Here is a 16,540-nt window from a genome sequence, read left to right on the forward strand (position 1 = left end):
ATTTGCTTCGATAAACAGGATGGCAGTGTTGTTATGTTTGCCCAGTACTATCTGTCTACATATTCTAAAATCTATCCACTTCTGCAAGACGGCCACGTGGTACCGTTGAGCCAGCAGTTTAATTCTTGAAACTTGATGAGAAAGTCACAGGCAGTTCACAACAGTGTAATGGAATAATTTTCAAAATTGAAAAATAGGATAATTTGGTCAGAGTTAGGTCTTTTTGCTTAACATAGACGTTTATCAATCTTCCTCCTCCAAAATATCAATGTTGCATCCTGAAGGCACATAAGGCTTACGGTTGTATTATATTCACGCTAATATGTGAGATCAACCTGCCCTAATTGCAGAAAGGGACACTGATGTTTAAAGACAAATCCACTTGATGAGCACCCACTAGTGGACACCCTGAATATGTTTGTTTTATCTGGTCTTAATTAATGTCTACTGTAAGACAGCAGCTGATGTAATCCTGATTTTTAATTTAGTATTTTGCATGTATGATGTGAGCTTTTTATGTGTGTGTATGTTTTGGCTTGTGTTGTATGTGTCATTGACCTGTGGCTATAAATTAATGGCGTTTGGCACTCTTTAGAGCTAATTAAAACACAGTACCATCTCCCTGTACCATATTACAACGCCTAGCAGTGAACTACAACCCTCCACCCCCTGTTACTGCCACACTGTCATCTCCAAACCACAATTTACTTACCCGCCAACAAAACCAAATTACCGGGGGAGCAGCAACTATCACCCTGATATTGAAAGCGGAGAAGAATCCAGCGAAGTGTGAGTCATATAGACCTATCTCGCTGCTATAAACCTATACTATACAATATTTGCCAGGATCCTGGCGGATAGACTGGGATCAGTAATAGGAGATATGCAACACCCTGACCAAAAAGCCTACGTCAAGGGTAGAAATCTATACGACCTCACATATGATTTTATAGGTGCCATAGATCTGGCCACAACTTACTCGCTTCCCCTTGCAGCTATGACTCTAGAAGCCACCAAGGCCTTCGATAGGGTCAACTGGGTGTATCTGTCGGCGGTCTTGGAAAAATTCAATCTTGGCGAAAAGTTCAGCAGAGCCATCCAGTTGATCTATCAAGACCCGTCTATTAAACTGTTGGTTAATGGCAATTTAACTGGTCCTTTCAAAATCACAAGGGGTACTAGGCAGGGTTGTCCCATATCTCCCCTTCTTTTTAACTTGTACATCGAGCCATTTGCCCAGCAGTTAAGAGAGGATTTTAGTATTTTACTATTTAAGCATGGGGGGTGGAAGAGGAAGGTGGCCCTCTATGCCGATGGCGTTCTGGTTCTTTCCTCGGAACTCTCTACGGTCTTCCCGGCAGTAATAAAGCATGCCCAAGACTTTGGTCAGATATCTGGGTATGAAATAAATGCTGAGAAGACCGAGGTTATGTCATGGAACTTGGGGGAGTGTCAACATCAGACCAATAGAGACATGAGGTACCTGGGGGTCAGAATAGTGCAGGATATCAACAAAATTTCTGATATCAATCTGGCCAATGTAACAAAGGAGTGTCCAAGGCTCATGAAGAGCTGGGCCCACCTCCCCCTTTGGCAGGGTAAACCTGGTCAAGATAGTATTGCTTCCTAAAATCTCCTTCCTTTTTAATGTTATCCCACTACACTTTGACAAACCATCTATAGACAAGCTTCAGCAGGCTATCAATTCATTCATATGGTCCTATAGAGTGACCAGAATCGCCTGGAAGCAGTTGAGACGTATGAGGGAGAAGGGGGGACTCTCACTGCCGGATCTGCAATACTATGCCTGGGCCTTCCAACTATCCCATTCTATGATGCTTTTAAAAACTCTGGAGAGTGTTGAGGTAGGGGCAATGTCCTCAGCTATGCTAAAGGGCGCTAGTCTGTCCCAGGATGGTTTCCTGTTTAAATACAGAGAACCTAAATTCTTTAAGAATATCAAGTTAAAAGTTCTACAGGGAATGGCAAGAACATGGACAAATATTAGAGTTTGGCCCCCCTGTGGTACTCCCCTGGGGCACCGGAGTGCCTGAAGGATAAACTAGCACTGCCACTTAGAGAGGCCGGGCTGAAGGTGTGGAGGGATTTAGCTCAAGAGGTCACACTTCAACCCTGGTCAAAGCTTCACACTATTTTGGAGGGGGGAATCTCCAAATTTAAATACATCCAGCTTCAGAGCTGGGCCCAAAACCTGAAATTACCTATAGGCATAGGTAACACCTCAGAGGAACAGCTGGTGGAAAGACCGAGAGGGAAGAAGGAGGTTTCCATTTGGTATTGGAGTATCAAAGAGGCAATCGATGGGGACTTTACACTGGCCGAGGAACTATGAGGTGCCTGCCTACCGGATGAACCCTGGGAACATCTTTGGTAAACATCTTCTAGTATTCTGTTCGCCACAGTCAAACCGGCATGGATGAGAAGAATCTACCTGGTCATGATCCACAGGGCATATTTAACACCCTTAAGGTTGTCATAGATGATGGATGGGCCCCCAGTTAGATGCAAGAAATGCGGCTTGGATAAACCATCCGATTTACACATGTTTAAGGAGTGCTCTGCCATTGCAGACTTTTGGGAAAAAGTGGGCAAAACTAACTCGGATATCTGGGGCCTCCAAATTCAAATAAGCCTCTCCCTGACAATCTTTGGGATATCCACCGAAACTACTGGCCTAGCAATGTCTTTCCTTTTCTACGCTATGCTATTGGCCAGGAGGATAATATGCAAAAAATGGGTAGAATGCTCGCCTCCATTGCATACTGAGTGGTTGTCCTCTGTTTTCTTCACATCCAGGCTGGATTTGAGTGGGACACAGAGTAGGAGGAAGGAAGCATATTGGGATTTTCTATTGAGATGATCAAATGCTGAGATATGTGAGAATGGATAAGAAATCTAAAAGCTGTATTCTCCTGTAACGGATATGGGTCCTATGATTATGCCTCTTTGGATCTCTCCAGACTGTGTTGGGCACTCCCCGTTCCTACACGGCCCACGTCCGCAGTCGCCAGTGTTACCTGGACTACATTGGAGAGAGACCGTGCCCTTTCTTCTGGGACAGTGCCATGCTAGTCTGCAGATGTACCTGCAGGTGGGCACTTTCCCACTAACCTTGCCGCCCCAATAACGTTCAAGATACTGGTAGCTAGTTTGCTCACTGTGGTCTGAGATGAATGAGGATAACAAAACAATAATTACCAGCTCGCCAGCAGCACTGCATTTTCACTGTTACTACTCCCATTGAACTACAACTCCGCCACAGTAGTATCATACTACACCATTGCATTGATTGCTGCCCCACACTTCCACAGTAACATCCCCACACTACCACCTGCCGACCAGCTCACAACACCCTGCACTCCATACAACTCTTTACACAGACTTGTGCTGTTACCCTGGAAGCACCACTCTTATACAACAGTGCTAACAAAGCACAGCAATATACAATCTGGTGTCCCACAACTAAACAAACGCACTTCTTTATGCACAACATGAAATACATATTTCTTCTAAAAATCCAAGCTTTTCCCTTTTAATATTTTTTTATATTACACCCTGTTAGTCTTTTGTGTACGTTAATGTTTGTGCACTGAACGGTGCGTTGAAGTAAATATTTCCACCTAGACACAGTTTACAAAATGGATTCTTTTATTGTGAGCTTGATTGTCTCTCACCAAAGTCTGTGAACCTGTAAACTTCAAACATTATGTAACTGAGTATTTTTCTCAAGGAGAAACGTTCTACACATTAAGCATGAAATAATGTATTGCCTCTCGTTAAGTCCTCGTTTTAGTAGAAGCTCTCTCGTGGAATTCTGTGTGTTCCACAACATTGTTTACATATCCATTAAAAAATACTAATATGTGTGGTAGGAATATTTATCAATTTTATTGCTAACTGAAGGCTCCATAAACGTACCAAAGTGTTTATGCATTTGCAAAGCCTGTGATTGGTGACAAGGGTACTTTGCAAGTTGGAAATGTTGGCCCTTTGTGAATTGGATGATGGATAGGGGTATGCAAGGGTAGCTTCCCGCCTCCTCCTGAGTCGCAATGGAATGTTACCAATTCCTTAAAATATGCACTGAATGGATGTGGCTCCAAACAGAGGTGTCACAGTGTCTCACCTCATGCTGTTGACTTCATTTTCCTACAGAATATTTGCATTGCATAGCAATGGAATGAGGGCCAATTTAATATCTCAAAAGTACACTGAATCAACACACGTTACATTCTTATCATCTAGATGCAGTTTATACCCATAAAAGCTATATTTGTTAAGTTTTTTAGTCAGGGTTCACAATACAAGCCTAAGCTAATGGCTTTACCCACAACATTTGCTTCTGAAAGGAGCACTTGGCTCTTTTTGCAACAAGGGCTGTACTCGGAAGAATACCATTTGACATTGTTACTACAGCAATAGGGGTTTGCTATCGCACATAGGCCTCCCAAACTGATTTCTCAGGCATTTGGTAAGATTTGCAAAATGGCTTCTTGCCTCCTTCATATTGATGAATCAGAATTTTGCAAATTCTACAGAATACTCATTAGTTTTCATTATAACTGATGTGTAGATCTGTCACATTTTAAAATATGGGTCGAGTCTCAAATTAGTCAATAGGCAAAAACACTAAATGCTTTGTGTGAAAAATTGGGTTTTTGGCACCTTACTCAAGCAACAACCACAATCTATGTCAGGGTGAACCCTAAAAGTCACTAAATTAACTCTTGCTTGACCCTCTGATTGTCAATAAGCAGTCAGGCTTAATTTAGAGGTAATGTCTAAAGTATTTATGCAGCACACACACTGTAATAAAATGAAAAAATAACACAAGAATATTCCAAACCAATTTAGAAAAACAGCAAATTTTAATAAATAAAACGATGCCAGAAAAACAAAAATCCAATCAGTAGAATCAGAGACATTCAATTTTTAACGTTTTTAGTGCAAATAGCGCCTAGAAGCAAAAAACACCATTCACAGTCATCTGGTTACACTAGACTGGGGCAAAGTCCCAAGTTCAGGTCGGATTCAGGGACCAGGTTAGTTCAGTTAAAAATTGACCTTCTGAAGTCCAGCGCAAAGTGTTCTGTTCACACTGGAGGATGCTGCAACAAGAAAGCTGAGCATTGCAGACAGTCCTCACTGCAGAGCAAAAAGCAGATTGGTTGTCGCGGATGGTCCTCGCTGTGGTGTGAAGAGCTGATCGGGCAGCATGGACGGTCATTGCTGTAGCTTTGCCTTGTTGGTCGTCACGGGCTGTCGTTGCTGAAGTGCATAATGTAGATCTCGCATTGCTGGTCACAGCAAAAATCACTGTGTGCACAACAAAACAGGGCTCACGGGTACTTCGTGTTCGCGGTCTTCGTGGCTGTCTGGGACAGTTCACAGTTCAGAGGAGCCAAAGCTCCAGGATTTTGACTTTTACCTCAGGAAGAGTACACTCTGATGACACGTAAGAGTCCAGGATCTGCGGAGGCTCCTCTTGGGTATCAGGGACTCACTCCAGCTAAGGCCAGCTGAGCTCAGGCTGGTCCAGTTGCAGGTCCTTGGAGGTCTAGTTGCAGCAGGTAAGTTGGGTGAGAGGCAACTGAAGCTCGTAATATGTCTGTAGCTCACACAGGAGGTCGGCCAACTGACACTGGGAATCACTCTGGTTAGCCTAGGATGAAAGCAATCAGGTCCAGTCTTCCTTCTGATACAGCAAGCCAGTCAGTCCTCCAAGCAGCAGGGCAGTCCTCTCCAACTTCCACAGGTCCAATATTTATACCTGGTGCCAGACTTTGTGAGGGCACTTCCTATCCTACCCCGCATCTGGTTCTGTAGAGTTCTTCTCCTTCTCCTGTCAAGGCTCCAAACTGTGAAGTGGTGACAAAAGGCAGGGAAGGCCTGGTGTCAAGTCCCTTTGTGTGTTCAGGAATCAAAGCACTTTAAGGTGTAAGTGGGGCTGAGTATAGCACCACTGCAATCATCCTGCCAGAATGACCCATCCTGTCCACACTGAAGGCTCCCTTTGTGTTATGGTCTGGGCAGTCCTGTGACCAGGATACAGGCAGAAGGCACAACTGGTTGGGACAAGAAAATGCCACATTTCTAAAAGTGGTATTTTCAGAACTGTCTTAAAATCTGCCATTAAAGAGGATTTTAAATTGCAATTCATTCGAGTGTAAACAGCATATCGCTATCTGCACCTATCCAAAGTTAATACTTATTAAATATAATATGCTAATCGAGTGTTAGCCAATAGGAGAGATAGACCTTGCAACAGTGTAAAATGACTTTAGAGATTTTTCACTGCCAGGAAATGTAAAATATTAGTATACATGTCAATGCATTGTGCCCTATGAGCCTTTAGGGCATACCTTAGGAGTGACTTCTAAGTATTAAAAAAGAAGGCTTGGGCCTGGTAAAGGTTTATTTTGCCAGGTCAAAAGACTAAAGGTTGCAGTGGCATGCCTGAGACCTGTTTAACAGTGCTACTTTAGTGTGTGACACAATGAGTGCTGCAGCCCACTAGTAGCATTTAATTTACAGGTCCTGGGTACCATTTACTAAGGACATGCAAGTTAATTAAATGTGCCAGTTAGGTGTAGGCCAGTTTTATCAGGTTTGAAGGAGGACAGCACAAGTACTTTAGCACTGTTTAGCAGTGCTAAAGTATACACAGTCCTAAAGTCAACAAAAACTAATTCAGCAAAACAGAGGGGGTGAAGGCAAAATGTTTGGTTGAATACCACACTAAGGATGGCAGTTTAACCTTAACATTAGTACAGTGAATCCCTAATTCCATTCTTGGCATGATTTATTTGTTCATTTTGCCCTTAGCTCTGAAGTGATTTTAACATTCACTAGTTATTTTTGTGCCATCATGTCAATAGATCATAAGTTTCACTGAAAGCTGCCGTTTAGGAGGAACAGTATTGGCACTCAGAATTATCAATAGGTGACCTTAATTTCTTTCCCTTCCAATCTCCAATCAAGTGGTTGTGGAAATGCTATTTTTGCCTTTTGCAGAGAGAGCCCACCGACAGGTAGAATTTAAATTAACAGCAGCAAGAATGGCTCTTTTAGTTCATGCATCCAGGAGGCCTCTGTTCTCTCTAAAAAGCACTGGTTGTAAATGAAGATGGTTGTTAGAAATGAGGTTTCTGGTTGGCTAGGGTATGCACCTAAGCCAAGCAGAACCCACCACTCTAGTCATGGCAAGTTAGTTACACACTATGGATAAACTGTGTTCACCTTCTGCTACCTTGGTGCAGAGCAGGCAGGCTTATCTGCGGCAATGAATTAAATTTGTGCAACACACTCACACAACAACATAATGAGTACACCACAAAAGAGACTCCACATAAGGAGCATATAAAAATACTTTCATTATTGTACTCAACACAAAAGCAAAACGACGTGCTAATAAATACTTTCAAGATATGCAGGTTCTTTTTAGAGAAACTCAGATATGTTGCAGTAATCTTCCAAAACAATATGGATCAATAAATACTGTGGTAATTTCACAATATACTTTGCAAGATATTCCCCCCCAAATGCAGGTAACACATACTTCCCAAGGTATGCATTTTAAGGCATCACATTAAATGGAGAGCTAAACATTGCTTAGATATCAATATAAATGCATTAGTTACTATGGTAGTCCTTATGGCCCTATTAGTGCAATTTGCAAGTAATGCAGGTTTGTTTAGAGAAAAGCCATGGGTACCTCATTTGTTTTTTATAATCGTCACAATTGCTGAATACAGACAGGTAAAGCGTCTCCCCCCCTCTGTTAGAGGCTTTACAGGAGTCCTGCTAGTGTGAATGAAATGGTCCCGGCCTGGGATCTCCCACAGGAACTCTCAATGCAGCCATTTTAAATTAAGAGGGCAAAGTGCCCTTCTAACCTGGGGCCCTCCACGGAGGACCCTACTAAAAAAACTTGAGGTTCGCAAAGTACAGCATGCCGGTAGCTCTCTGGGGCCACTCAGACTGATGATACCAGTGCAGGGAGAACTGCCCGTGTGGGAGCATGGGGCGGCTACACTCAATTCCAGGAATCCCCTGCGGGTCCCTCAGGACAGGGTGCCAGAGAAGGTGCTGGCCGCCTGCGGCTCGCAGATTGGTTGTGGGGACCATACAGGACTACGGTTCACAACCCTATACCTTCCATGCCTCCATGATGGGTGACCTTGCATTTGAGCAGACTCTGCAGCATGTTGGGAGCCCCGGCAACACTGCCGCAGTGATCCCTCTCTGTCAGGGCTCCTCATACAGGGATATTGAGGCCCATTGGCCGCGGTCATGCCCTGTAGGTCTCGGTTCCTAGGGAGGAGGTGGGTTGAGGCAATGTTGATGCCGTTCGTAGCTTTTCCTGTTCCCTGGGCAGTGCGTTTGTGGAAGGAAGGCGCCTGGAATCCATAGAGGGGAACACTGATCCCTGAAGGAGCGCTGTTGACTCTGCACACACTGCCTGTGCAGTGCGAGGCCAGCAAAGGAAGTGTCAATCCTTTGTGCAGCACACAACCTTGGAAAAGCACTTTTTCCTGGCATAAACGGTTGATCGTCCCAGTGCTTGTCAGACTAAGGCCCCACTGCCGGACTCACCAGTCACAGAGTCCCATGGCAGGGGCAGAAAGGGAGGAATATTTTTGTGGCCCTGAGATTCCAAAAGAACAGAGAGGGGGCAAGCTTGGACAACGCATGAGGAGGGGCACATAAGCAAGAAAAAGGCAGCAGGCCAGCTTATCAAAGCAAGTAGCAAGAATGATGGTTTCTCCTGGCAGCACAGCAATCCTCCTGGCAATGTGAAGTTGTAGAGCCAGCTGCGTCTGGTTACAAATCCTACGCAGCATCTAACAACATGGGTCAGAGGCCCAATATTTATACTCAAAAAGGATGAAGAGGTGACTTCAAAGGAAACCTTAGAAGTGTGCAACAATCCCTTTCAGACCAGCCCTGGCTCCAGACGATCAGTAGGGGGTAAATGAGCCCTTTGTATGAGGGCAGGGCACAATCTATGCAAATGTAAATTGTAAATGATCTCTCCCTCTCCCGGCACAGGAAGACTGTCAGTATGCAGATGAATCCAGATGTATCCCCTGCACCAAGCATAGCTGTCACCCAGCCAAGACACGTATTGGAGTCAGGTTGCAAAGCACAAAGAATCATAAGCACAGAGAATGCCCACTTTCCTAAAGTGGCATTTCTAAAATAGTAATGTAAAAACCAACTACACCAGTAAGCAGGATTTATCACCAATATTTTAAACATTCCAAACATGGCACTGCCACTCCTTTCCAATCAGGAATTACCACTTAAAAGTATATAGGGAATTCCCAATGCTAGCCTATGAGAGGACTAGGCCTCACAGCAGTGAAAAATGAAATAGGCTGTTTGTCTCTACTAAGACATGCCACTCACAAAGGTGCATGTCCCAGCTAATACTTACACAGCACCCTTCCCATAGGGCTACCTAGGACCTACCATAGGGGTGACATGTGTAATAAAAGGGGAGTTTAAGGCTTGTCAAGTCGTTTTAAATGCTAAGTCAAAGTGTTATTAAACCGTGCACACAGGCCCTGCTGTGGCAGGCCTGAGATAGGTTTGGAAGGCTACGTTTGTGGGTGGCACAAGCAGTGCTGCAGGCTCACTAGTAGTATTTAATTTACAGACCCTGGGCAAATGGTATACCGTTTTATAAGGGACTTACAGGCAAATCAAATTTGCCAAACAGGTGTAAACCAATCATACCATGTTTAGAAGAGAGAGCACATGTACTGGTAACTTGCCCTGAGCCCTAAAGCCAACAAAAAGAAGGTCAGAAAAAGAGGCAGAGGAATGAAAAAACTTTGGGAGTAACCCTGCAGAAATGTCCTGGTTCAACAGTGGTAGAGAGAGAATATGTTCTTCTTAGGCACTGATGAGTTATTATATGGCATATCCTCTCTTTTCTGCCCAATGTACTGAACCTGTAGTAGCATCATTCGAGGAGGGTAGATAGTAGGTGTGCCCATACAGAGCATCAAATTTAGTATATTTCCACACTGAAAAATGACCACCCTGCTTTCCATACTACCGTCTTCAACTTTACCTTTGTCAGCTGGCACTGTCTTCTTGCTGTTAATGGCATTTGCTTCGGTGCAAAACTACTCCATTGTTGATGGTAAACTATATTGAAAACCTGTTCTCCTTGCTGCTCATAACATTGTTCTGAAAAAGCTTTCAGGGAATAACAAGGTATTGGGTTCCAGCTTGTTTCCCAGCCTTCTGTAAAACTACAGGGAATGGGAAAGTAAAGTGTGTGCTTATATATGTTTATTTTTTATAGGTTAAAAATGGCCAGCAAACGTGTTATTCATTGAAAAATAAAGAGTTGGGAAAAGCAGCAAAAGGAGTTATCTACTTGGAAATGGACGTCATTTTCAATCCAGTAAGTTCTTTTTCCTTCCCTAAAATTGTAGTTTGGTCATGACATAAAAATCATGAAAAAAAGGTTAATTTATTTGCAACGGATTTATCTTTTTCAGGTAAGAGCTAGCATCCGGACATTTGAGCCAAGAGAACCGCGCTTTCTAGAAGACAACCCGAAGTTTTCAAAAAAGGTTTGTTCACTAAAAGGAGTGCTGGTGCATTTCATCTTCTCAACCCTGTCGCCTCATTTGACAGATTCCACTGCTGGTTCAGGAGGGCACTCGCTGCCCACATGACCTGAGCCGATGGCATGTGAACGCCTAGTCTGTGAAGGTCATTTTACGGACAATTCACAATTCTTGTGAGAGAATAGACAGAATGGGGTCGAGACCATTATATTGGCATCAAACTGTTTAAGTTCTCTCCAGGCCCTTTATTGTCGCTTCTACTCCCTCCCACTTCTGTTCCAGCACTATTCAATGAGACATTGATAGAAGTTACACCCAAGGAAGGCAAGCCCATGTTCAAAGAGATTATTGCATTGAGGTGAAGTGAGTCTTGTAGGGACTGTAGAAGCTACTGACACTTGAGGGTTATAGGTTGCCAGTGAAAGTAGGGCTGTTTTTACCCTTAATGTATTTTTGAGTAAATTGATTTTTCTGTAATGTATCATAAGCCAAAGTGTTGATATAAAAACATGTAAATTGTGAGAGACTGACTTGCAACTTGATATGTTTACAAACAGTGTTGCATAAGTAGGAAAACAATCACTTCCTTTTTCAAAGTATTTAATTGGAATTGAGTGTGTTGCCTTATCTTTATTGTCTCTTCACTAGGTTTTGGCGAGGAACGTCGACCGTGTAAAAAGAATTATGTTGGCAATATGGAACACAATCCAGTTTGTTAAAAGCTGTTTTCAGTGGGAATCAAGGAAAAGAAGTTTGATTGCATTTCTGGTAAGTGATATATTGCAAGTTTTGTGAACGTATGCGTTCTCTCGGTGACCGCCAACAAAGTGCGTAATTCTGGATTTTAACGGTGACTTTTTTTTCTCCCATCCTTTTGCAAACTAAAAATGCTAGCTGGTGTGCAGTTAGGCCAAATTCTGTAAATGTGTTTCTTTTTTAGAAATCAAGGTGAGATGATAAACAATTATCTATGCGGGAGATAAGTATGAATGTCATATGAACTCAGCAGAATAGCTTGTGCTGCTGCAATATTCTCTTCATATTAATGGAGTCCAATGCTGGACAAGCACGGACAATGCTTTCTCACCCAGTGGGATCACCGCACAATGATCCATGCACGCAGCCTTAGGGGGTCTCATGGAGGAATGAAGTGGACCCCAGCCGTTACACGCCTGCGCTCCAACTCAAAGCCCCTCCACTTGGTAGACAAAGGATCCTCTTTAGTGGCGTTAGAGTGCCATGAGGCAGAAGGCACTGTCACACTGCGCAGGAGAGCTACACTGCTCCATTCAGTGATAGGTCATCAAGATCACTGATGGCTAAGAGCTCAATCCAGTTGGGGAGAGGTTCATTCAAACTGGAAGCACTACGCACATCTCGCAGAGATAACTTGGGTCAACTCCAAGCCCACACTGCAACATTAGAAAATACCGGCCGCCTTCTAGAGTGCATTGTTTCACGCTTTTAAAGCCATCTTTTTGCTGTGGTTTAATTGAATGCCACTGCTAATCTTTCTCTCAGGAAATGGCAAATGCACTAAATGTGGGAGCAGTAAATGGGTGCTTATTTTCTTTTTCAAGATCTCATGAAAAGGAGGCTGACCTCTAAGGAACATTAACAAGGGTTTCTAGAGTTTCTCTAATGTTTCAGATGCGTTTTCTGCCCATCTTTGCTCTAAAGTATGGGCACTAAAATGTGTTGTCGGTTTCCTAGTATGATCGTTTTATTTTCTTAAAATGCAATATTAATCACAGGATTTTTTTTTTCTATCTGGTTCTGTTGCGTTTTCAATTCCAATAGAGACCTCCTCTCGGCTTCATCACGTGGTAAAGTCACCTGTTTTATAGACCAAGCTGCCCGAGGGATCAATCTGGTTGTTGTTAATATTAGTAGTAGTAGTACTCCAACTACTAGTATCACCACTATGCTCATCAGTTGAAGAACAGAATAGTCCATTCAAGATTCTACCCATTCGTTTTTTTTTACTTGACAAAGCCTGAAGTGCTGCTTGTGTATCCAGAACTAAAGATAGCTTGACAGATCTGAAAATTACCACATGTTGTGTAAAAGTTACTTTTAAGCTCACAGTCTCAAATGGGATCCTCAGTGCTAGCAAGGTCCATGGGCCAAAACCTCTCTAGACCTTGGAGCTCTTAAACAATCAAAGGTTTAAGGATTGACCGAATGCTAAGAGACCGAGACTCTGGCTCACGTAAGGAACTCCACAGGTTTGGATCCAGGACTAAGATGGGGCATCCCTTAGGCAGGCCATTTTTCCATGGACAACCAAGCAGATTATCCGAGAATGAACGCAGCGTTCTCCTGATTATGTAAGGTCTCCGATAACCTTTTAGTTGTGATGAGGGAGAGCAACTATAGGTCATCTTGTACATAAGACAGCTATTTGGAAGATTATCTTGCTTGAATCTGTACATAGCTACTCTAATGGATCCAGATATTGTCCTTGCTATGTTATTTTGGACTACTATAACTTACTTTGAAAAAAAGCAGAAAGACCCAAATAAAAGGTTTTGCAGTAGTCCAACCGAAGGCCAATAATGACCTAGGGTGCCATTTTATGGCTGAAGGTCACAGGGGTGAATAAAGGCTGTGGATATATTTTAAATAAAGGGTGCAGGCTCACACCTCTGCATCAAATTGAACATTTAGTGAAGCTGATGTACGTCACATAAATACATACGTAGTCCAACTATCCTGTATTGTAGCTGCAAAGATAGTTGTTGCTTCTTCAGAGAAAGATAGTGATGAGCATGCATTAATCTGAAGATCTACAGGTTTAAGAAAGCTCTCAAATGATGCGGTCTTCACTGCTAGTGGGAGGTGGCACATGTCTCTAACAGAGTCGGGACGTAGTTCTTTTGTGCAGCATTTTAAGCTTTACTTAAGGTAGCTATGCCTCGATTTTCAATGACACCATAATGTCAGCTCAGTGCATATTCAACTGATGTGCAATTGGGTATTAAAGAAAGAAGATCTTCGAAACCTTAAAGAACAATGAGCCAAGAGTTTCACGGATCCCTGCTGAAAAACTATGACACCCTACTACATGGCTGTCATTCCAGACCGGAGAGAGTTACTTAAACCTGAAAGACAGATTCCAAATGACAATTGCTCAGGCATTCCCTCTTATATTCTAGGGATGCTGTCTACAGTTGTGGTCTGGGACAAGAATGGGAAAAGGTAGGACCAAATGTAATGTTCATGTTAAAGATCAATAATAGGTAAAGGAAACTAACCATGTAAAGGCAAAAATGAAATCTAGTATATGTCCAGCCATGTGTGGGGGGCCCAGTAACAAGCTCTTGAAGTTCCAAGATCTAAATGCTCTCCATAAAATCGCTAACACCAATAAAGTTGGGAAAGATGAGCCAGTTATTAAAATCGCTTAAAAGGGTATTAATGAATTAAGCATCAAAAAAAGATTTCTCCCCTGCGATGGTAAAATCGCACAAAATATAGAATGACGCAATACGCATCAAAATTTTTGCTTATTGAAAGGCGGGAAAAGGGGAAGCGTTAAAATAAAAAAAGTTAAAAAGTCAACAGTTACCACCATCGTGGCATCCTGAGACTTGGTATGATCTAAGGAGCCCATTTTATAGACAAGTGAAACCCCATACGTGATACCTGTTCCAGGAGAGCCTATACCTTTGATTTTGATCACAGAGTAGTACGGTCATTGATATTTTCCTTTTACATCCACTGCACGCCAAATTCCTTGGCCAACATATTTGTTTACAAACAAAACACACCCACCTCCGGAAAAGCAATAGGTACCTCTTTCCATACATGACATTTCAAACCAATTGCATGCCATGTGTGTATTTGTAACACTTGTCTTCACACTAACTGCATTTCAGGTCTGCCTTATCTCTTATACTATTGGTCTCCATATCTTGGTGCAACTGACTGCAACTCATTATATCCCATTCCCTAGCTATAGGAAATATTGTCATTATTTTACCACCTGGTACATGTTGATCATATATATTGTTACAATCTTGAAAAAGTTCCTCAGAATGAAACAAGTGTTGGCTGATTCTTTGTTGTATTTTGGAATTCCACCACCCGTCAGTTTCCAGACAAACGACTGCAAGCTCTTGCTTTTGAAGTCCCCTTTAACATCTGTCTGGAGTGGACTGTACACATACCATATGTTATGTGATTTCCTCATTTGCGATACATTGCACATTTGCACTTTCTACTGTCTTGATTAATTACTGTATTATGGAGACAGCAACTCTCTGCACCTAATAAATCCTGGATACTTGTATATAAGCTCTTACATAATGATTGTGCAATGTATGCTAGTACTTTCATTGTTTAATTAAACTGTTATACAGGGTTGTGCTGCTTTGTACTTTTTGTATACTTAAATCCCACTCAAGGTATAGTCCATCTTACATCAGACTACTGCAAAAGCGGTACTGCTTACTGCATCAAATGGAATAGGCCTCACCTGTAAGCATTGCAACTTACACAACTCCCACCCAATTGTAATTGGTTTCTGTAATAATAATATTGTACCCGATTATGAGAAATACTTGCATTAATATTTAAATGATCCAATTCAATCTCCCTATAAACTCCATATCTGTTTTCTTCTTTGTAATCATTCCGGTCACCTGATAAAATTATTTCCTCACATTCCAGTGCCGGGTTGTTTTGAGTCATGGTCAAAAATTATGTTGAAGTCTGTGAGGTGACTCTGCTGAAGAGATGTGAACTTATTTAAGGAATACATATAGCTGTTGTTGAGTTCAAGTGATATGAGGAGGGACTTTTGCCAAATTGTTCGCATACAAAGGGCATTAGTGCAGCAGGTGCAGTGGCACGGGACTCAAGAGGAGAAGGGCCCTTTCTGTACTCCAGTTATGGGTCACTTAATGTAGCCAAGTGGGAGACGAGGGTGCGAGGGTGAGGTCTGAGGGGTTTCTTGATTGCCTTAAGACCATAGGAAAGTTACTACACAAACGCAAAGAGGGTAGATGCCCCTGAGGGGGATGCAGACTCCAATGAACCATACCTATGGACGAGTTAAACTCGAAGCCAGGCCTGAGTCGCAATATTATGTATAGTTACACCGAAAAGAGAACACATAATCAGACCCATTTATGTTTGTTCTCTTTTATTTTAAGTGTCCAAAATAATGAGTGCTTAGTCGAGGTATTTACCTGTGCATCCATTTATTTATCAATTTCTCTGATTCTTTAATAGAGTTATGCATATCTCCTTTAAGCAATTTTTAGAGCATTGAAAGTCCAGATGAAACCTCAGCCTTGGTCACTTGCACAGTAGTTGCAGACAGTGAGGGGGATGAAACCTTCTCTGATGTTCTTCTGCAGCCACGAACCCCTTAATGTGTAAATAAACTCAGTTGAATGCTACTTTGAAAACTTCTATTTTCAACTGTGTTCTGAACCACCAGAGCACCATTGGTACCTACTCTCAATCCTGAGACAGTGTTCCTTTGTCTCAAATTTGGTCTCCGAATCTCTGAAACTCTCTAAGTCCCCTTGGCGATGTGCGATTCATAGTGACAAACCATGTTTCAGAACTCAAACTCTCAATTGTGTGAAATTAAACACCCCAGTGGCTTTCCTCTATTTGCCGTTGCCTCTTTCTTTGCTTTTTTATGTGTCCGAGGCATCTTCCGTCGTTTTTTCGGAGCTGTCAGTTTATTGCATGAGGCTCCGCGGCTGATCCGCCTGGGCGCTCGTCAGGTGGCGTGTCCTCTCCATTGTCTGTCTGGTCTTGGCACGCCGCGGGTCCTTTTATTGCTGGGGAACGTGGGCGCGTTTCCAGCGGCAGCCTGTAATTATACCCACCACAGGTGACAGCTCTAAGAGCGCCTCGGTAATCATTTTAGCTGCCTGATCTGATGTTTATGGAGAGAAGCTCTCCTTGTG

At 42.7% G+C, this 16,540-nt stretch overlaps 1 protein-coding gene across 3 annotated transcripts in view; it reads left to right on the top strand.

Moving 5' to 3' along the window:
* Positions 1-16,540, top strand: part of MCTP2 (multiple C2 and transmembrane domain containing 2) — a 765,697-nt gene that overhangs the window by 531,741 nt on the left and 217,416 nt on the right. For all 3 annotated transcript variants that reach the window (XM_085644499.1, XM_085644501.1, XM_085644500.1), the window contains 3 exons: positions 10,340-10,441; positions 10,539-10,613; positions 11,259-11,378. In XM_085644499.1, the coding sequence (XP_085500625.1) occupies positions 10,340-10,441; positions 10,539-10,613; positions 11,259-11,378 (297 nt within the window). The remainder of the gene's footprint in view (positions 1-10,339; positions 10,442-10,538; positions 10,614-11,258; positions 11,379-16,540) is intronic.

The sequence above is a fragment of the Triturus cristatus genome, chromosome 3_1 (genome assembly GCF_964204655.1).
Source record: "Triturus cristatus chromosome 3_1, aTriCri1.1, whole genome shotgun sequence".
Lineage (NCBI taxonomy): Eukaryota > Metazoa > Chordata > Amphibia > Caudata > Salamandridae > Triturus > Triturus cristatus.